The sequence below is a fragment of the Papio anubis genome, chromosome 1 (genome assembly GCF_008728515.1).
Source record: "Papio anubis isolate 15944 chromosome 1, Panubis1.0, whole genome shotgun sequence".
In the NCBI taxonomy this organism is placed as follows: Eukaryota; Metazoa; Chordata; class Mammalia; order Primates; family Cercopithecidae; genus Papio; species Papio anubis.
Window position 1 is genome coordinate 26,926,111 of NC_044976.1, and position 21,720 is coordinate 26,947,830.

General features: G+C 48.7%; 1 protein-coding gene, 1 long non-coding RNA gene and 4 other non-coding genes across 11 annotated transcripts in view; 1 reads left to right on the plus strand and 5 right to left on the minus strand.

The window, feature by feature from the left end:
* The window catches only part of TRNAU1AP (tRNA selenocysteine 1 associated protein 1), a 28,889-nt gene extending 13,191 nt beyond the window's left edge, over nucleotides 1–15,698 (plus strand). For 3 of the 4 annotated variants that reach the window (XM_003891449.5, XM_009203199.3, XM_021938453.2), the window contains 5 exons: nucleotides 75–206; nucleotides 3,053–3,172; nucleotides 7,232–7,394; nucleotides 7,933–7,966; nucleotides 15,420–15,698. In XM_003891449.5, coding sequence (XP_003891498.1) covers nucleotides 75–206; nucleotides 3,053–3,172; nucleotides 7,232–7,394; nucleotides 7,933–7,966; nucleotides 15,420–15,556 — 586 coding nt within the window. In that variant the 3' untranslated portion in view covers nucleotides 15,557–15,698. The remainder of the gene's footprint in view (nucleotides 1–74; nucleotides 207–3,052; nucleotides 3,173–7,231; nucleotides 7,395–7,932; nucleotides 7,967–15,419) is intronic. The other variant, XM_009203201.4, reaches the window with a different exon arrangement.
* A 750-nt stretch (nucleotides 15,699–16,448) lies between these two features.
* LOC101013261 lies at nucleotides 16,449–20,223 on the minus strand. 3 transcript variants are annotated; one of them, XR_002522041.2, is made up of 6 exons: nucleotides 19,363–20,132; nucleotides 18,874–19,009; nucleotides 18,346–18,431; nucleotides 17,710–17,779; nucleotides 17,350–17,402; nucleotides 16,449–16,555 (listed from the first exon to the last, which is right to left on the minus strand). It is a non-coding gene; the product is annotated as an uncharacterized LOC101013261 (long non-coding RNA). The 3 variants fall into 3 exon arrangements; XR_002522042.2 differs by having other exon boundaries at nucleotides 16,456–16,555; nucleotides 18,891–19,009; nucleotides 19,363–20,127; XR_004183721.1 differs by having other exon boundaries at nucleotides 16,456–16,555; nucleotides 17,710–18,453; nucleotides 19,363–20,223.
* Nucleotides 16,626–16,699, minus strand: LOC116272422. The gene has a single exon (XR_004181106.1). It is a non-coding gene; the product is annotated as a small nucleolar RNA SNORD99 (small nucleolar RNA).
* Nucleotides 17,554–17,683, minus strand: LOC116272308. The gene has a single exon (XR_004181020.1). It is a non-coding gene; the product is annotated as a small nucleolar RNA SNORA61 (small nucleolar RNA).
* On the minus strand, nucleotides 18,167–18,298 carry LOC116272220. Its single transcript, XR_004180947.1, has one exon. It is a non-coding gene; the product is annotated as a small nucleolar RNA SNORA44 (small nucleolar RNA).
* Nucleotides 18,700–18,834, minus strand: LOC116272150. The gene has a single exon (XR_004180870.1). It is a non-coding gene; the product is annotated as a small nucleolar RNA SNORA16B/SNORA16A family (small nucleolar RNA).
* Nucleotides 20,224–21,720: the final 1,497 nt, after the last annotated feature.

The following is a 21,720-nucleotide window of genomic DNA, read 5'->3' on the forward strand; positions in this document are numbered from 1 at the left end:
GGAATATGCAACAGAGCTCTTCAGAGCAGGGGTTTTGGTCTTTGCCTCTGAATCTTCTCGTTCTTTCTCCTCAGCCCTGAGTATTCCCTCTTTGTGGGGGACCTGACCCCAGACGTGGATGATGGCATGCTGTATGAATTCTTCGTCAAAGTCTACCCCTCCTGTCGGGGAGGCAAGGTGGTTTTGGACCAGACAGGCGTGTCTAAGTAAGGCCTTACCTGTTACTGATGCTTAACTGTGTTAGTTTCAGCATTTCTCTCCTGAGTGGAGATGTTTTAGAAAGGCCATGCAGCAGGGCGGTTAAGACCACAAGCTTTGGAGCCAAACTGCCTGGTTCGAATCCCATTTCCAATACTGGTGAGGGAGAATGCCAGTATGGTAGAATTGAGGCTCCATGACCCTTACAGTCCCATCTGTAAAATGGAACTGATTAATAATAGCTGCTGGTAGGGTTGATGTAAGGATTAAAGGATATAATATAAATAAGTCAACATTTGAAATGCTTTATAGGTGTTTGCTGTTTTGCTTGTTATTGTTACTGAGCCTTTCAGTGTAGTTAGAAGTGTTCCACGGCCGGGCGCGGTGGCTCAAACCTGTAATCCCAGCACTTTGGGAGGCCGAGACGGGCGGATCATGAGGTTAGGAGATCGAGACCATCCTGGCTAACACAGTGAAACCCCGTTTCTACTAAAAAAATACAAAAAAACTAGCCGGGCGTGGTGGCGGGCGCCTGTAGTCCCAGCTACTCGGGAGGCTGAGGCAGGAGAATGGCGTGAACCCGGGAGGCAGAGCTTGCAGTGAGCCGAGATCGTGCCACTGCACTCCAGCCTGGGCGACAGCTGAGACTCTGTCTCACAAAAAAAAAAAAAAAAAAAGAAGTGTTCCACTTCAGGCTGGGCGTGGTGGCTCATGCCTGTAATCCCAACACTTTGAGAGGCTGAGGTGGGCGGATTGCGTGAGCTTAGGAGTTTGAGAACAGCCCGGGCAACACAGTGAAATGCCGTCTCTATTAAAATACAAAAAATTAGCCAGGTGTAGTGGTGTGCGCCTGTAGTCCCAGCTAGTTGGGAGGCTGAGGTAGGATAATTGCTTGAACCTGAAAGGCAGAGGTTACAATGAGCCAAGATTATGCCTCTGCACTAGTCCCAGCTACTTGAGAGGCTGAGGCAGGAGAATGGCGTAAACCCGGGAGCAAGACTCTGTCTCAAAAAAAAAAAAAAAAAAAAATACAAAAGTTAGCCGGGCATGGTGGCACGCACCTGTAGTCCCAGCTACTTGGGAGGCTAAGGCAGAATTGCTTGAATCCAGGAGGCAGAGGTTGCAGTGAGCTGAGATCACGCAGCTGTGCTCCAGCCTGGGTAACAGCGAGACTCCCTCTCAAAAGAAGAAAAAAATGGAAATAGAAAAACCTCAAGAAAGGCTCATTCTTGATCAGTATGGTAGTTACATGTTCAGGCTTTGACAGTCCAACAGGTGTGGCTTGAATCATGCTTCTGCTATGACTTTGGGCAAGCTGTTAAATCTCCGTGAATTGGTTACCACTTCAGTAAATGTGGATACCACTTTCATGGAATTGTTAAGACAGTTTGATGAGATCACCCTGAGAAAATGCTCAGCACAGGTTGGGCGCAGTGGCTCATGCCTGTAATCCCAACACTTTGGGAGACCAAGGTGGGCAGATCACCTGAGGTCAGGAGTTCAAGACCAGCCTGGCCAACATGGTGAAACCCTGTCTCTACTAAAAATACAAAAATTAGCCACGCATGGTGGTGCATGCCTGTAGTCACAGCTGCTCAGGAGGCTGAAGCAGGAGAAACACTTCAACCTGGGAGGCAGAGGTTGCAGTGAGCTGAGATCGTGCCACTGCATTCCATTCGCTATGGAGACATAGCGAGACTCCATCTGGAAAAAAAAAAAAAAAACAGAAGAGCTGGGCATAGTGACTGACACCTGTAATCCCCGCACTTTGGGAGGCTGAGGCGGGTGGATCACCTGAGGTCAGGAGTTTGAGACCAGCCTGGCCAACATAGTGAAATCCTATCTCTACTTTAAAAGAAATACAGGCCGGGCATGGTGGCTCACGCCTGTAATCTCAGCACTTTGAGAGGCCGAGGCAGGAGGATCACAAGGTCAGAAGATTGAGACCATCCTGGCTAACATGGGGAAACCCCGTCTCTACAAAAAAAATTACAAAAAATCAACTGGGCTTGGTGGCGGGTGCCTGTAGTCCTAGCTACTCGGGAGGCTGAGGCAGGAGAATGGTGTGAACCCAGGAGGAGGAGCTTTCAGTGAGCCCAGATGCGTCACTGCACTCCAGCCTGGGCGATAGAGTGAGACTCCATCTCAAAAAAAAAAAAAAAAAAATTGGCTGGGCGTGGTGGCAGGTGCCTGTAACCCCAGCTACTAGGGAGGCTGAGGCAGGAGAATTGGTTGAATCCAGGAGGCAGAGGTTGCAGTGAGCCGAGATCACGCTTTTGCATTCCAGCCTGGATGGAGTTTTGAAACATGAGCAAAACTCCATCTCAAAAAAAAAAAAAAAAAGAAAATGCTCAGCACAGTGCTAGGACAATAAATATTTATTAAATGTTAGCTTGCAGTAATTTATCCCGCTGCTAGAAGTAGAGCTCAGGAGAGCAGGAACGTTGTCTTTCTGTGACTGCTGCATCCTGTGTCTAGCGCAGTGCCTGGCATACAGGGCAGACTGTAAATATTTGCTGAATTTTCTTCTATTAGCTACTTTCCAGCAGGGTGTCAGGGAAGCTCCTGTTTGGGAATGTTCCCCAGAGGTGAAGGTGTCAAGGAGGATGGTGAACTGAATGTGGGAGTTCCTGTAGATCTTAGAATCGTCTGTACTTGAATCTTGACACTATGTGGACACCCGTTGATGGGACTCTCCTTTCTTCCTCTAGTTTAATGGACTCTCTCTCTCTCTCCTCAGCCTCTTTTCCTTTCTACATTCCTGCCCACCTTCTTACCTTTACTTCTTTTTCATGTGTCCATTCTTAGACTTTCATCACATTTGTGATCTAAATTGTTTATTTTTTTCATGCAGGGGTTATGGTTTTGTGAAATTCACAGATGAACTGGAACAGAAGCGAGCCCTGACGGAGTGCCAGGGAGCAGTGGGACTGGGGGCTAAGCCTGTGCGGCTGAGCGTGGCAATCCCTAAAGCGTGAGTCCTGCAGGGAAGGTAGAGAGACTCTAGACTCCCCGCCAGACACTCCTCTTTTGTTTGCTGAGAATCAAGGCATCCATACGCTGGATGGGAGGCTGAAGGGGGATTCAATTCAAGTCACAAGTACTGAATGCCTGCTGTTTGCCGGGCCGTGGGTGCTGGAGTTGAACTAGCCCCACTCCTGCAGAAACTTACAGTTGGGGATAGAGTATGATTTGGAAAGGCTGATGCATTCAGACATACTGGTGACAGCATTGGAAAAGCTGTTTGGCTGTCCATACCTGATGTCCTTGCTCTTTGCCCAGTAGTCCCACTGTTGGGAACTTATTCATAGAATTAATAATATTTGAGCAAAGGGAAAAAAATCACTTCCGGTTTTAGCCTTATTTATATTAATGAAACTGCAACCCTCTTGTGAGTGTTCCATGCTGTGGGAATGGATAAGAATTAGTATTCCATGGCTCAAGCCTGTAATCCCAGCACTTTGGGAGGCCGAGACGGGCGGATCACGAGGTCAGGAGATCGAGACCATCCTGGCTAATACGGTGAAACCCCGTCTCTACTAAAAATACAAAAAACTAGCCGGGCGAGGTGGCGGGCGCCTGTAGTCCCAGCTACTCGGGAGGCTGAGGCAGGAGAATGGCGTAAACCCGGGAGGTGGAGCTTGCAGTGAGCTGAGATCCGGCCACTGCGCTCCAGCCTGGGTGAACGCCAATCTCCCCCCCCAAAAAAAAAAAAAAAAAGGAATTGGTATTCCAGACACTCCGCCAGGTGCGGTGGCTCACGCCTGTAACCCCAGCACTTTGGGGGGCTGAGGTGGGCAGATCACCTGAGGTCAGGAGTTCGAGACCAGCCTGGCCAACATGGCAAAACCTCATCTCTACTAAAAATACAAAAATTAGCCGGGCATGGTGGTGCATGCCTGTAGTCCCAACGATTCAGGAGGCTGAGGCAGGAGAATCGCTTGAACCTGGGTGGCGGAGGTTGCAGTGAGCCAAGATGGCGTCAGTGCACTCTGGCCTGGGCGACAGAGCAAGACTCCGTCTCAAATAAAAAAGAAAAATATTCCAGACACTCTATAGAACATTATATACTTCACTATTATACCTGTCATGCTAGGTAGAAAACCTTTTTCCCTTACAACTCCGAACTTTTCTCTGAGTAGGATTTTTTGTTTGTTTGTTTTTTCCCTGAGACAGGGCCTCAAAGTCACCCAGGCTGGAGATCATGGTTCACTGCAGCCTCGACCTCCCCAGGCTCAGGTGATCCTCCCATCTCAGACTTCTGATTAGCTGGTACTACAGGTGCACACCACCATGCTTGGCAAATTTTTGTATTTTTTGTAGAGATAGGGTCTTGCTTTGTTGTCCAGGCTGGTCTCGAATTCCTGGGCTCAAGTAATCTGCCCACCTTGGTCTCCCAAAGTGTTGAGATTACAGGTGTAAGCCACTGTGCCCAGCCAGATCTTTTATCCTTTAGCCAAATTAATGATTCTCAACTGGAATGATTTTGCCTCCCAGGGGACATTGACAACATCTGGAGACATTTTTGGTTATCATAACCAAGGATGTACTAATAATGGCACCTAGTGGGTATCGGCCAAGGATGCTGTTAAACATCCTGCAATTCATAGGACAGCCTCCCACCCCTCCATGTCAATAGATCCAGGGCTGAGAAACGCTGAACCAAACTCTACCCTAAGAGTAGTTGAATTAGCTGGGTGTGGTGGCTCACGCCTGTAACCCCAGCACTTTGGGAGGCCAAGGTGGGTGGGTCATGAGGTCAGGAAATCAAGACTATCCTGGCTAACACAGTGAAACCCCATCTCTACTAAAAATAAAAAAAAATTAGCTGGGTGTGGTGGCAGGCACCTGTAGTCCCAGCTACTCAGGGGGCTGAGGCAGGAGAATGGCGTGAACCCGGGAGGCGGAGTTGCAGTGAGCCGAGATCACGCCACTGTACTCCAGCCTGGGTGACAGAGCAAGACTGTCTCAAAAACAAAAAAAAAGAGAAGTTGAACCAATTTTTTTTTTTTTTTTTTTGAGGTGGAGTCTTGCTCTGTTGCCCAGGCTGGAGTGCAGTGGCATGATCTCGACTCACCTCAGCTTCCACCTTCTGGGTTCAAGCGATTCTCCTGCCTTAACCTCCCGAGTAGCTGGGACTACAGGCGTGTACCACCATGCCCAGCTAATTTTTGTATTTTTAGTAGAGACAGGGTTTCACATGTTGTCCAGGCTGGTCTTGACCTTCTGACCTAAGATGATTTGCCTCCCTCGGCCTCTCAAAGTGCTGGGAATACAGGCGTGAGCCACTGTGTGCAGCCAAATGGCCATGTTTTTTAAAGCAATGATTTAGGGGTTCTTTATGGTTTAACTGTGTTTAATACATTGAAGATCAGACTTAGTGACTTCCCCCAAAAATGTTATTTGTTGTAAATTACTATATAAAAACATTAAATTAGCTGTGCTTGGTGTGCTCCTGTAGTCCCAGCTGCTCTGGTGGCTGAAGTGGGAGAATTGATTGAACCTAGGAGTTCAAGGTTACAGTGAGCTATGATCACTCCACTGCACTCCAGCCCAGGCAACAGAGTGAGACCCTGTCTCTTAAAAAACAAAATAAAAGGCCAGGTGTGGTGGCTCACGCCTGTAATCCAGCACTTTGGGAGGCTGAGGCGGGCGGATCATGAGGGCAGGAGATTGAGACCATCCTGGCTAACATGGTGAAACCCCATCTCTACTAAAAATACACACAAAAAAATTAGCCGGGCGTGGTGGTGGGCTCCTGTAGTCCCAGCTACTCGGGAGGCTGAGGCAGGAGAATGGCGTGAACCCAGGAGGAGGAGCTTGCAGTGAACCGAGATCACTCCACTGCACTCTAGCCTGGGCGACAGAGTGACACTCCGTCTCAAAAATAAATAAATAAATAAATAAATAATAAAAATAAAAGGAGAGCGCCGTGGCTCATGCCTGTAATCCCAGCACTTTGGGAGGCTGACTTGGGTGGATCACTTGAGGCCAGGAGTTCAAGACCACCCTGACCAACATGATGAAATCCCATCTCTACTAAAAGTACGAAAATTAGCTGGGCCTCCCAGGATCAAGCGATTCTCCTGCCTTAGCCTTCCACATCTGTCCATCATTTCTTTTCTTTTTTTTTTTGAAACAGTTTCACTTTTATTGCGCAGACTGGAGTCCAATGGCACAGTCTAGGCTCAGTGCAACCTCTGTCTCCCAGGTTCAAGCGATTCTCCTGCCTCAGCCTCACAAGTAGCTGGGATTACAGGCGTGCCACCATACCCAGCTAATTTTTTGTATTTTTAGTAGAGATGGGGTTTCACCATGTTGTCCAGGCTGGTCTTAAACTCCTGACCTCAGGTGATCCACCTGCCTCCACCTCCCGAAGTGTTGGGATTACAGGCATGAGCCACCGCGCCCAGCCCTTTTTTTTTTTTAAACAGGATATCCTTTTGCCAGTTCTGACAAAATTTGGTAAGAGAGACAAACCTATCCATTAAAACCTCCTGTATTACAAGCACGGTCCTTGGAGCCATACTCTCATATTAGCTGTGTGACTTTGGACAAATACTTAATCTCTCTATTCCTCAGTTTCCTCATCTGTAAAATAGGAATATTGATACACTTATTGCATATGGTTGTTTTTAGGATTAAAAGTGTTAATTGGTGGCCAGGCTCCCAGCAATTTGGGAGGCTGAGGAGGACGGATCACGAGGTCAGGAGATCGAGACCAGCCTGGCTAACATGGTGAAACCCTGTCTCTACTAAAAATACAAAAAATTAGCCAGGCATGGTGGCACACACCTGTAATCCCAGCTACTCAGGAGGCTGAGGCAGGAGAATCGCTTGAACACGGGAAGCAGAGGTTGCAGTGAGCTGAGATCACGTGACTGCACTCCAGCCTGGGCGACAGAGCAAGACTCTGTCTCAAAAAAAAAAAAAAAGTTAATCAGTATGAAGCACTTAAAATAGTCTCTGGCCACATGGGCAGTGTTATGGAAATGTTTGCTTATGTTTATTTTTGTTTCTGTCTTCATTTAAGGAGCCGTGTAAAGCCAGTGGAATATAGTCAGATGTACAGTTACAGCTACAACCAGTATTATCAGCAGTACCAGAACTACTATGCTCAGTGGGGCTATGACCAGAACACAGGCAGCTACAGCTACAGTTACCCCCAGTATGGCTATACCCAGAGCACCATGCAGGTAACCATGATTTGACAAGACTGGTCCCCTTGGGTTGTGTTTCTCCACTAGAAACAGGTGATTCTCTAAGATGGGATTGGTAAGGACAGGACAGGGGCTTGGGCTTCAGAAAAATAGGGAAAGTTGAAGCAGTCCAGTTCCTCTTGTTAAAATAAGCCATTGTGGGTCGGGCACGGTGACTTACACCTGTAATCCTAGTAGCACTTTGAGAGGCCGAGGCAGGTGGATCACCTGAGGTCAGGAGTTCAAAACCAGCCTGGCCAACATGGTGAAACCCTGTCTGTACCAAAAATACAAAAATTAGCTGAGCATAGTGGCAGGCGCCCATAATCCCAGCTACTCAGGAGGCGGAGGCAGGAGAATCACTTGCCACTGGGATGCAGATGTTGCAGTCAGCCAAGATCACACCACTGCACTCCAGTCTGGGTGACAGAGCTAGACTCCACCTCAAAAAAATTTAAATAAAATAAATAAGCCATTGTGGTCCTGGACCAGGATTTCACCATGCCCCTAACCCACATCTCTGGTCTCTTGGCAGACATATGAAGAAGTTGGAGATGATGCATTGGAAGGTAAGGGTTCATGCGTTCCTTACTCTGTCAGCCATTATCAGGTGACTGCTCTGGCTGGCACTGTGCTCTCAGCTAGAGGGAAGACAAGATAAATTCTGCTCTGGAAGAACTTACATTCTGGTTAGAGAGCCAGATGAATATGTAATTATGGTAAGATGTGTCAAGTGTTACCCAGAGGTGTGAGTGTAGATCCCAGAGAGCCTGGGACAGGCAGCTCCAGGAGAGCCCATCACCCCCTTGACATGTGGCATTCTATCCTGGTAGTATGTGGGCCTCTAACGATAATACTGTTACCTTTTTTTTTTTTTTTTTTTGAGATGGAGTTTCGCTCTTGTTGCCCAGGCTGGAGTGCAATGGCGCGATCTCAGCCCACCGCAACCTCCGCCTCCCAGGGTCAAGCGATTCTCCTGCCTCCGCCTCCCGAGTAGCTGGGATTACAGGCATGCACCACCATGCCTGACTAATTTTTTTGTAGTTTTAGTAGAGATGGAGTTTCTCCATGTTGGCTTGGCCGGTCTCAAACTCTCGACCTTAGGTGATCCACCCACCTCAGCCTCCCAAAGTGCTGGGATTGCAGGCGTAAGCCACTGCACCTGGCCGATCTGGGATTACAGGCTTGAGCCACCGCGCCTGGCCAAAACTCTTTTTTTCTTTTATTTTTTTTTTCTGTTTTTCAGTATATTTTAAATGACATATTTTCCTGATTTTTAAGTCATAGTTGGCATGGAAAATTTGGAAAATATAGTAAAGTATAATGAAATTGAAAATCTCCTCGTATCCTGCAACATAGTAATAGCCATTATTAATTTTTTCTTTCTTTATTTTTATTTATTTATTTATTTATTTATTTTTTATTTTTTTTTGAGACGGAGTCTCGCTATTTATCGTGAAGGCACCGCGTTTTCGTGCGCCGCTTCACTGGGACTACAGGCGGCCAGCCACCTGCGCCCGGCTAGTTTTTGTATTTTTTTTTAGTAGGCGAGGGGTTTCACGGGTTAGCCAGGACACCATCTTCTGACCTTGTGATCCATCGTCACCATTGCCTCCCAAAGTGCTGGGATTACAGGCTTGAGCCACGGCGCCCGGCCTGTTTTTAAGACAGAGTCTTGCTCTGTCGCAGGCTGGAGTGCAGTGAGTGCGATCTCGGCTCACTGCAACCTCCGCCTCCCGGGTTCAGGTGATTCTCCTGCCTCAGCCTTCCAAGGAGCTGTGATTTCAGCCATATGCCACCATGCCCAGCTAATTTTTGTATTCTTAGTAGAGACAGGGTTTCACCATCTTGGCCAGGCTGGTCTCAAACTCTTGACTTTGTGATCTGCCTGCCTTGGCCTCCCAAAGTGCTGGGATTACAGGCGTGAGCCACTGCCTCCAGCCCATTATTAATTTTTTTTTTTTTTTTTTTGAGTTGGGGTCTTGGCACGTCCACCCAGGCTGGAGTGTAGTGGCTTAATCTCGGCTCACTGCAAGCTCCGCCTCGGGGTTCACGTAATTCTCCTGCCTCAGCCTCCCAAGTAGCTGGGGCCTGGCTCCCTTCCACCGCGCTTAGATAATTTTGTATTTTTAGTAGAGCGGGGGACTTTCACTGTGTTAGCCAGGATGGTCTGAACTCCCTGACCTCGTGATCCTCACGCCTCGGCCTCCCAAAGTGTTGGGATTACAGTTAGCCACTGTGCCCAGCCCTATTAATTTTTTAATTAAAAATATTTAGGCCCAGGCCGGGTGCAGTGGCTCACACCTGTAATCCCAGCACTTTGGGAGGCCAAGGTGGGCAGATCACGAGGTCAGGAGATCGAGACCATCCTATCTAACCCTAAACGTCTCTACTAAAAATAAAAAAAAATTGGCTGGGCGCGGTGGCTCAAGCCTGTAATCCCAGCACTTTGGGAGGCCGAGACGGGCGGATCACAAGGTCAGGAGATCGAGACTATCCTGGCTAACACGGTGAAATCCCATCTCTACAAAAAAATACAAAAAACTAGCCAGGCAAGGTGGCGGGCGCCTGTAGTCCCAGCTACTCGGGAGGCTGAGGCAGGAGAATGGCGTAAACCCGGGAGGCGGAGCTTGCAGTGAGCTGAGATCCGGCCACTGCACTCCAGCCTAGGCGACAGAGCAAGACTCCGTCTCAAAAAAAAATTAACTAGGCATGGTGGTGGGTGCCTGTAGTCCCAGCTACTTGGGAGGCTGAGGCAGGAGAATGGCGTGAATCTGGGAGGTGGAGCTTACAGTGAGCTGAGATCGCACCACTGCACTCCAGCCTGGGTGACAGAGTGAGACTCCATCTCAGAAAAAAATTTAGGCCTTTTGCAGTGGCTCACACCTGTAATCCCAGCACTTTGGGAGGTCAAGGAGGGTGGATCATGAGGTCAAGAGATAGAGATCATCCTGGCCAACATGGTGAAAACCCATCTCTACTAAAAATACAAAAATTGCCAGGCACGGTGGCTCACCCCCGTACTCCCGGCACTTTGGGAAGCTGCGGCAGGCGGATCACCTAAGGTCGGGAGTTCTAGACCAGCCTGGCCAACATGGTGAAATTCTGTCCGCACTAAAAGTACAAAAATTAGCCAGCCATGGTGTTGCGCACCTATAATCCCAGCTCCTCGGGAGGCTGAGGCAGGAGAATTGCTTGAACCCGTGAGGTGGAAGTTGCAGTGAGTCGAGATCATACCACTGTACTTCAGCCTAGGCAACAGAGCAAGACTCCGTCTCAAAAAAAAATATATATATATATATACAAAAATTAGCTGGGCGTGGAGTTGCATGCACAGCTGTAGTCCCAGCTACTCAGGAGGCTGAGGCAGGGGAATCGCTTGAACCCAGGAGGCGGAGGTTGCAGTGAGCTAAGATGGTGTCACTGCACTCCAGCCTGGTGACAGAGCAAGACTCCGTCTCTACAAAAAAAAAAAAAAATTTATTGGGCCAAGTACAGTGGCTCATGCCTATAATTCCAGCACTTTGGGAAGCTGAAGTGGGCAAATCACCTGAAGTCAGGAGTTTGAGACCACCCTGGCTAACACCATGAAACCCAGTCTCTATTAAGAATACAAAATTAGCCAGGCATGGCCAGGCAATGTGGCTCACGCCTGTAATCCCACCGTTTTGGGAGGCCAAGGTGGGCGGATCACAAGGTCAGGAGATTGTGACCATCCTGGCTAACACAGTGAAACCCCGTCTCTACTAAAAATACAAAAAATTAGCCTGGCATGATGGCGAGTGGCTATAGTCCCAGCTACTCAGGAGGCTGAGGCAGGAGAATGGCATGAACCTGGGAGGCTGAGCTTGCATTGAGCAGAGATCGCGCCACTGCACTCCAGCCTGGGCAACAAAGTGAGACTCTGTCTGAAAAAAAAAAAAAAAATTAGCCAGGCATGGTGGCTTATGCCTGTAATTCCAGCTTCTTGGGAGGATGAGGCAGGAGACTCGCTTGTACCTGGGAGGTGGGGGTCTCGGTGAGCCACGAATGCTCCGTTGCACTCCAGCCTGGGTAACAGGAGTGAAACTCTGTCTCAAAAAAAAAAAAAAAAAAATTGTTTACTGGCTAGGCACAATGGCTAAAGCCTGTAAGGTCTTTGGAATGCCAAAGTGGGTTGGAGGATGGCTTGAGCCTAGAACTTGGAGACAAGCCTGGGCAACATAGTGAGACCCCATCTCTTTTTTGGGGGGAGACAGAGTCTTGCTCTGTCACCCAGGCTGGAGTACAGTGGCACAGTCTCCAATCTCAGCTCACTGCAACCTCCACCTCCCAGGTTGAAGTGATTCTCCTGCCTCAGTCTCCTGAGTAGCTGGGATTACAGGCATGCACCACCACGCCTGTCTAATTTTTGTATTTTTAGTAGAGATGGGGTTTCAACATGTTGGCCAGGCTGGTCTTGAACTCCTGACCTCAGGTGATCCTCCTGCCTCACAAATTGCTTTGATTACAGGCATGAGCCACCTGCCCAGCCAAGTATTTATAATTTTTACTGAGTTTCACAGAAGAAAAAGGAAAGTAAAACTGAAAGCCAAGCATAGTGGCACACGCCTGTGGTTCCAGCTACTTGGGGGAGGCTAAGGCAGAAGGATTGCTTGAGCCCAGGAGGTTGAGGCTTCAGTGAGCTGTGACTACAGTTGTGCCCCACCATGCCTGGCTATTTTTTTCTATTTTTTTGTAGAGGCAGGGTTTCACCATGTTGCCCAGGCTGGTCTTGAACTCCTGGTTTCTTTCTTTTTTTTTTTTTGAGACGGAGTCTTGCTCTGTAGCCCAGGCTGGAGTGCAGTGGCCGGATCTCAGCTCACTGCAAGCTCCGCCTCCCGGGTTCACGCCATTCTCTGGCCTCAGCCTCCCGAGTAGCTGGGACTACAGGCGCCTGCCACCTCGCCTGGCTAGTTTTTTGTATTTCTTAGTAGAGACGGGGTTTCACCGTGTTAGCCAGGATGGTCTCGATCTCCTGACCTCGTGATCCACCCATCTCGGCCTCCCAAAGTGCTGGGATTACAGGCTTGAGCCACCACGCCCGGCCTGAACTCCTGGTTTCAAGTGATCTGCCCACCTTGGCCTTCCAAAGTGCTGGGATTATAGGCATGGGCCACTGCGCCTGGCCAAAACTTTTTTTGAGGTACAAAAAGACTCAAAGTTTAAAATCTATTTTGAGGATTATTCTTCAAGAGAAAGTCATAGGGGAAATGTTTTCTGTCAAGAAAATGTTCATTAAAGGAAACAGGTCCCTTTTAGGGCATGAACAAGCTTGTCTAGTTCTAAAGCACTTTCTTGTGTCCTCTCATGTGATGCCAACTGTAGTGACCTTGTGGGGTGGGCTGGGAAGGACATAGGAGCTCCACTTCACAGATGGGGAACTAGTGGCCCAGAAAGCCCAAGTGATCTGCTGAGGGACAGTCTGGTCTTTTTATACTCAAGTCTCTAGTTGTTTCCTCCTGGGAGACACTGCCATCTTTCTAGAGATAAGTAGCCTCATTATAATATCCATATATAAGTCCTTAGAATTTTCCAATCTCTTTTTCATCCTTTTTTTTTCTTTTTCTTGAGATGGAGTCTCGCTGTGTCACCAGGCTGGAGAGTAGTGGCACAATCTCGACCCACTGCAACCTCCACCTCGCAGGTTCAGGTGATTCCCCTGCCTCATCCTCCTGAATTGCTGGGACTACAGGTGCGCGCCACCACGCCCAGCTAATTTTTGTATTTTTAGTAGAGATGGGGTTTCACCATGTTGGCCAGGATAGTCTCGATCTTTTGACCTCGTGATCCACCCACCTCTGCCTCCCAGTGCTGGGATTACAGGTGCGAACCATCGTGCCAGACCCTTTTTTTTTTTTGAGACAGTTTTGTCCTTATTGCCCAGGCTGGAGTGCAATGGCACAATCTCAGCTCGCTGCAATCTCCGCCTCCTGGGTTCAAGCAATTCTCCTGCCTCAGCCTCCCAAGTAGCTGGGATTATAGGCATGTGCCACCATGCCCAGCTAATTTTGTATTTTTAGTAGAGACGCAGTTTCATCATGTTGGTCAGGCTGGTCTTGAACTCCTGACCTCAAGCAATCCACCCACCTCGGCCTCCCAAAGTGCTGGGATTACAGGCGTGAGCCACCATGCCTGGCCTATATAGCCAATGTATTTTATGCCATGCACTGCTACCTCTCAGCTATCAGGATGGATACATGCCATTCCATTTCCCATTAGACAGAAAATAATACTGAGGCAAAAACAGTTATCAGTAATAGTAGCTAATAGATATTGAGGCTTTATGTGCAAGTCACTGTTCTAAGTACTTTACATATATTAAGTCATTTAATCTTCAGAACAATCTAGAAGTAAATACCACAGTTATCCTGGTCTTGTAGACTAGAAAGCTGACATAAAGAAGTTAGTTCTTACTCAAGATCAGCGTAGCTTTGGGAATCTGAGGCGGGAAGATCTCTTGAGCCCCAGAGTTCGAGACCAGCCTGGGCAACACAGTGAGACCCCATCTCTACAAAAAGTACAAAAAATTACCTGGCATTGTAGCACACACCTGTAGTCCCAGCTATTCAGGAGGCTGAGGTGGCAGGATCCCTTGAGCCCCGGGAGTTGAGAGGTTGAGACTGCAGTGAGCAGTGTTTACAAGGCTGCACATGCCTGGGCGACAGAGCAACCCTGCATCCCCCCAAAAATACAAAAACAAAAAGCTCAACATAGTTGCAAAGTGCAACATAGCAGCAGGAGGTGGAGGGGCGCTTAGAATCCCTGCAGTCCACTCTCTCCCTGGACTTTATGCTCTACCACTGCATTATTAAAGACTCCCATTGAACTTAATAACTGCCGAGTCAGGAGGGCACAGACTGGATTGTTACCCTTCTTCATCTACCCCTTGGCTTCAATAGGCTGTCTTCCAGGCTCTGTCTTCAGAGTGAGGCAGAATGCTTTATTGTTTGTGTACCCATCGACTTGAGCCACACGCAAATGCCTGCCCTTGACTAACCCCTTCACTGATCTGTTCCCATAAGCTGTTACCTGCACTGAGTGTAGTCACCAGGCGGGACATGGTCTGCCTTTTTACAGTTGCTATCTGGAGCCTCTATAAATGCTTGGAGCTTAAATCTTAAAATTTTTTTTTTTGAGACGGAGTCTCACTCTTATTGCCCAGGCTGGAGTGCAATGACGCGATCTCAGCTCACTGCAACCCCCACCTCCTGGGTTCAAGCGATTCTTCTGCCTCAGCCTCCCAAGTAGCTGGGATTACAGGCATGCGCCACCATGCCCAGCTAATTTTCTATTTTTCTAACCCCATAAAGATGGGGTTTCTATGTTGGTCAGGCTGGTCTTGAACTTCCGACCTCAGGTGGTCCGCCCACCTTGGCCTCCCAAAGTGCTGGGATTACAGGCATGAGCCACCGTACCTGGCTTTTTTTTTTTTTTTTTTTTGAGATGGAGTCTTTGCTCTGTCACCAGGCTGGAGTGCAGTGGCGCCATCTCTGTTCACTGCAACCTCTGCCTCCCGTGTTCAAGTGATTCTCCTGCCTTAGCCTCCTGAGTAGCTGGGACTACAGGCATGCACCACCATACCTGGCGAATTTTTTGTATTTGAGTAGAGATGGGGTTTCACCATGTTGGTCAGGATGGTCTTGATCTCCTGACCTTGTGATCCGCCTGCCTCAGCCTCCCAAAGTGCTGGGATTACAGGCATGAGCCACAGTGCCCAGCTCAACCTCCTAGGTTTAAGTGATCCTCCTGCCTCAGCCTCCCTAGTAGCTGGCACTAGAGACACAAGTCACCATGCCCAGCTAATTTTTTTTTTTTTTTTTTGAGAGGAGTATTTTTTTGTTTTTGAGACAGCGTCTTGCTCTGTCTCCCAGGCTGGAGTGCAATGGCATGATCTCAGCTCACTGCCTTACCATAGATCAGAGTTCTGGGAGAAGGGAACTGAACCAGATCCTTTGCAGCTGTCCCTAGACTTCCCTGACCGGATCCTTGCTTTCTTTCCAGACCCCATGCCACAGCTGGATGTGACTGAGGCCAACAAAGAGTTCATGGAACAGAGTGAGGAGCTGTATGATGCTCTGATGGACTGTCACTGGCAGCCCCTGGACACAGTGTCTTCAGAGATCCCTGCCATGATGTAGCCAGGCCAAAGGACAAGCCAGGCTGCACTATGTGAGGGAGATTAGAGACTCCTTTTAAAAAAAAAAATGTGAAACCTTTTTGGAAATATGATTTGTAAGATTTTAATGACTGTTTCTGGAGATCATGAGTATTTCTACAACACTGCTGCATTCATTTGACCGTTTGAGTTTGAAGACCACGGGAACAACTTTTAAACAAGGTTCAAATTGCTTTCCTTCACAGGAATCCTTTGTCCAGGCAGTTATCCACTCCTGGACACAGGATAGTTTGGGGTTACCCAAAACTGGGATGAGCAGCTTGGGATGATCCACACACTAAAGCCTGGGTTATCGGCTTCTCAGTTATGTAAATCAAGGCTCTCTGGAGTATTTATAGTACCTGCTGTTCTAACTTTAGAGTCTGGCAGCTAGGTAGGGCACTGTAGCAGGGGCGGAGCACACCCCTAGGAGGTAGGATGTGGTGGGGTGATAGAGCAGGCCAGTTGGCCTAAGAATGCTCACAAGAATGGGTTTCATCTTATTTTCATCTTTTTTCGTATATTCAGTATCTGCATATACAAGGCCTGGCTGGATCACTTTAGGATCAATATGGGAGATAAGCCACTCAGAAAGTTAAAATATGGGAGAAGGCAGCTCCTCCATATGAACTTTGGAGAATGGGGAAGCACCCATACTTGCTGGCCCCTCTGGGGCTTATGATAAAAGCTGTATCTGATTCTAGTTTTGTGCTAGAGCAATTTTGGGGGCTTACTGCTTGAGGCAAAGCATTCATCGTAGATCACAAAAAAAATCTCCAAAGGGCTGGGCATGGTGGCTCACTTTGGGAGGTGGATTGCTTCAGCTCAGGAAGAGACCAGATTTGTAGAGACCAAAAAAATACAAACACAAATATACTTTTATCAGTCTTTATTAATCTTCAATTGATCTACACCTAGAGCATGCTGTTGTTTCTACCTAAAATGACCGGGGTCTTGCCTTTTGCTTCCCATAGAGATTCTCCTGCAAAGGAAGTATAAGCCATTGTGTTAGAAATTCCCAGATTTCCCCCACACCCAGGCATTTTCCTAGGAGCTGGTCTCAGTCCCATATCCGCATTTCTCATCCATGGATGTCCACTCAGATTAGGTTTCATCCTGGACCAGTCATTCTAAATAGTGTGTGCTACATGGAATCCCTTGAAGTCCTACCAAAGAATGCATCATGAGCTCCAGCCACCACTGAACATTTGCGGCTACCAAGCCTCGTGGCCCACGGTGCCCTCTGCTGCCTTCAACTTCCAGCAATATGTGGTCTTGCAGGGTGGGCAAATCATGTTCTAAGCACCTTTGCCCTCTGGTAATGAACAGGGCACACAAGGAAGGCCAAATGTAAATGTTACTGAAATGCCTGTAATCCCAGCACTTTGGTAGGCCAAGGCAGGCAGATCACTTGGGGTCAGGAGTTCAAGACTGCCCTGGGCAACATGGCAAAACCCTGTCTCTACTTAAAATACAAAAATTAGCCGGGCATAGTGGTGCATGCTTATAGTCCCAGCTACTCAGGAGGCTGAGGCAGAAGAATCACTTGAACCTGGGAGACGGAGTTTGCAATAAGCCAAGATCGTGCCACTGCACTCCAGCCTGGGTGACAGAAAGACCCCGTCTTTAAAAAAAAAAAAAAAAAAAAAAAAACTTTGACACAGACCTAAGTAACCTTATAGTTCTATTAGGCTGACTACTTAGGACAGGATCCCCGAAAACTGAGCACTACCTGCAGCTACACGCTGACAGAGCTTCGGGTGGTCACTAACTTACCCAACTCCATAGGTCCATAGTCACACGAGGACAGCTTTGCATGTAACATGAATCTAAAAGAAAACAACACCTTAATTAAGAGGCAAGAAAGCTATGACAGATCCCTCCTAAATGCTATTACTATACCAACCTCCAGAGCTTCATACACATCCTTCCCTTAGCCTATATTTCATTTTACAATTTCAGAGATCCAACCATCTCTGAACCTGTCTGAAACTAGCCCACATGCCATATACCAGATTACAACATTCAGGCCAGCTTCACTATTACTTTTCCTCCTTTTACGACCACCAAGACCGGTGTTCAGATCCGATGGGAAAGGGAACAGGAGGATTAAGCTGTGTTCCACATCAACTTTACCTTAAAGCACAGCTCCAGAAACAAGCTCACCTCCTCAGGATCACACACGGCCAGGAAACTTGGGGGCAACCTGCAGAACAAAAAGCTTCGTGTGAAAGCTAAACTGGCCAAGAGTGGTGGTTCATGCCTGTAATCCCAGCACTTTGGGAGGGGAGGCCAAGGGGGCGAATCACCTGAGGTCAGGAGTTCAAGACCAATCTAGCCAACACGGTGAAACCCATCTATACTAAAAATACAAGAAAATTAGCTGGGTGTGATGGCGGGCACCTGTAATCCCAGATACTCAGAAGGCTGAGGCAGGAGAATCACTTGAACCCAGGAGGTAGAGGTTGCCGTGAGCCAAGATCGTGCCACTGCACTCCAGCCTGGGTGACAGAGCGAGACTCCGCCTCAAAAAAAAAACACCCATCTACACTGGAAGTTGACACGTGGAAGGCTTCCAGCCCTGGTCCTGAGACATTATAGGAAAGCTGAGTGGCAGCTTGCAGGTATTGTACTGACCTGCGCTGTCAAAGTCTTTCCAGGTTGCTCTTGCATGCAGTTGGAGATCCCATGGCTACCACCAGCCACAGCCCTTGGAAACATGCTGTTCTGTACCACCAGGGAGCCCCCAGTCAGTCTCGAAAAGAAACCTACCAGGTCCCCTGCATTTCATCACTGATGTGACCCCGGGAGTCCTCGATCACCAGACAGATCACCTTCTGTCATCTCAGAGTCTTCATCTGGACAGCAAAATGAGAACAACTGTCAAGAACAATTTTATTGGTCCCATCATTTGGTCCTCAGAACGATACAAATCTAACCAGCCTTTGGTCCGAATACTGATGCTATCAGTTAAGCTGTGTCACATCCCAGCTGGATTTTCCCAGTACGGGAATCTTATGCTGGTTAACTGTACATGCAAACCCCCAACCGTTCTGCTGGTCTGTGGAAACAGGCCCATTTTGATAAAGGTCTCTGGCTACAGCTGAAAGATAGCAAGTATAATGGAACTGTATTTTCCCAAAATGTTGCAGATCAGTTACAACAAACAGAACGGCGACCGTCAAGGAAAACTGTCACTCTGGGCTCCTTTTTGACCACAGCAGCTATGCGGAAGCAGCTGCAGCTTCGATAAGGGCCAAGGGGCAATTCAGATCCCAGGGCAACCACCTAAAGCCTCACCTGTCCATCATTACTACCTGCTGAAGTGCGCCGGAATCTCTGTTGACTAAATCAGTCATCCTGTAGGCCCCACTGCCCACGCTGTGCCAATATTTGGTGTGCTTTTTCTCAATCTTGATGGGATCTTTTTATCCGCCTATTACAGATAAGAGGTTTAGACCGATTAAGTTACTTGCTGAAGGTCGCTTAGTCACTTAGCGAGGCTGAAAGCAACAAGCTGGGATGCACACAAGGGTCTGAATGCCTAAAACCCGTCCTTCTGAAAAGCGTGTCCACGAGGGCGACCTCCAGAGGCCTCGCGCGCAGTCACTAGTCCCAAAATCACCTAGCTGGTAACTGTCATAGATTCAACTGGAGGCCATCCTGACACCAGCATGCGGCCTCCCCCAAATTAAGACACTTCAGGCCCAGGGCTTCATCCCCGCATCCCCCAGGAGACCGGTCCCAAAACCCCTTCCGTAAACCCGGCCGCCTGCCGGCAACACTCACCTGTCAGCCCAGAGCGCAGTTGCGCAGACCGAAGCGAGAGAAGGGCGCGGCCCCAGCGGGATCCGACCCCTCTCAAGACCGAGGGTCCCTTCTGGAGGTCGGGCCCACTGGGTAGGCAGGTCCGATTCCTCCATGCCACGTTCACCACCATATCGAGGCCTTGGGAGAAAGCCCCGGCGAGTGCGAGCCGGTAGCAGCAACTAGCGGGCTATGGCTTGCAGGGAGGTAAGAAGAGGCTTAAATATGGTGATGCCGCAACACCGCTGCGGCGGGGGAAAAGGGCGCTGCAGCTGAGTGCAAGAGCTTATGTAGGCTGCCCCTCGCGGCCACGCCCGACAGTCGGCCGCGCGCGTGGCGCACAGCTGCCTGGGAATTGTAGTTTGCTCGCCCCTGCGTTGTCCGCGCGTCACCTCCCCAGCCCTACGCGCGTTTCCATCCCCAGCCCGCGAAGCGCGAACCGCCGGAGGCTTTCTTCCGAGCGGGAAGAAGCGCATTCACCTTTCAGTGCTCGGCACTGGGCCCACGCAGGAAGCCGACCCGCCTTGGCCTCTGGAGTTGTCTCCGGGATATCTTTCAAAGTCTGGAAATGAACCCCGTGTGCTGGGAAAGGGCTCGGGCTCTGCTCAGAGTTCTGTGGGAGTGCGAGCGAGCAGCGCCTGAGTGGGTTTCGGGGAGGGGGTCATACTCCCCGAAAGGCAATTTCTATATTCAAGGCTTGTCTCTTTCACTAATATATAATTTTACTGAGCGCGTGCTATTTAAGCTGTGCCTGATTATCTGATCTAGTTTTCATAAAAACCCTGTGTATGCTCTGACAAATAAGGAAACTTGGCCGGGCGCAGTGGCTCATGCCTGTAATCCCAACACTTTGGGAGGCCGAGGTGGGCGGATCACAAGGTCAGGAGTTTGAGACCAGCCTGGCCAACATTGTGAAACCCCGTCTCTACTAAAAATACAAAAATTAGCCAGGCGTGATGGTGCGCGCCTGTAATACCAGCTACTCAGGAGGCTGAGGCAGGAGAATCGCTTGAACTTGGGAGGCGGAGGTTGCAGTGAGCCGAGATCATGCCACTGCACTCCAGCCTGGGTGACAGAGCGAGACTCTGTCTCAAAAATATAAATAAATAAATACATAAAAATAAGGAAACTTAGGAATGGATCACACAGCTATTGCAAGCGAGGAGAGGACTGGAATTTGGAGCCCACCCCAGGCACCACACATAGCGCAATGTTTTGTGCATGGAATGAATAAGCCTCAGTATGAAAACTTAGTGGTGATTGCCGAGAATTAAATACCCATCCTCTGCCTAATCTATTAATTTTTTAAAATTATTTTTTATTTTTTTACGCACGGCTAGTTTTTTTGTATTTTTAGTAGACACGGGTTTCTACCGTGGTTAGCCAGGATGGTCTCATCTCCTGACTGTGGATCCGGCCTGGCCTCGCCTCCCAAAGTGCTGGGATTACAGGAGTGAGTCATCATGCCCGCTTTAATTCTTCTTTATTCTTTTTTTTTTTTTGAGACGGAGTCTCAAGGCTGTGTCACCCAGGCTGGAGTGCAGTGCATGATCTCGGGCCACTGCAAGCTCCTCACCTCCCAGGTTCACTCATTCTTCCCCTGCCTCAGCCTCCCGAAAGTAGCTGGGACTACAGGCTCAGCCACCACCGGCTGCTTTTTGTATTTTATAGAGACGGGTTTCCACCATGTTAGCCCGGATGGTCTCTGGATCTCCTGACCTCGCGGATCTCACCCGGGCCGGGCCTCCCAAAGTGCTGATTACAGGCTTGAGCCACCGCGCCCGCCCAATTTTTATTCTTACATACACTTTTTTCTTTGAGACAGGGTCTTCTTCTGTTGCCCAGGCTGGAGTGCAGTGGCCTGATCAAGGCTCATTGCAGCCTCGACCAACTGGGCTCAAGCAATTCTCCCACCCCAGCCTCCCAGGTAGACGGGACTACAGGTGCAGGCCAACTTTCCTTGCTTACACTTTAAAAAGTAGGTACTACTTTAGCAGGTCGTGGGGGGGCATGCCCTGTGGTCCTGGACTCCTCTCTTTCTCTAACATCAGGTGTCCAAGCCATCAGCAACTCCTGTGTGCTCTACCTTTAAAATGTATCAATAATCTGTTTCTTACCCCTTCCACTGATATTACCCTAATCCTTGACCCAGATGATAGCAATAGTCTCCTATCTCCCAGATCCTGCTGTTGCTCCCGACAGTCTGGTCTCCACTTGTCAGCCAGCCTGCTAAAAGTTTTTAATTTTTACGAAGTCTAATATGCCAGTTTTTTCTTTTGTAGTTTATGCTCTAAAAGCTTAATAATTAGGCCAGGCGTGGTGGCTCACACCTATAATTCC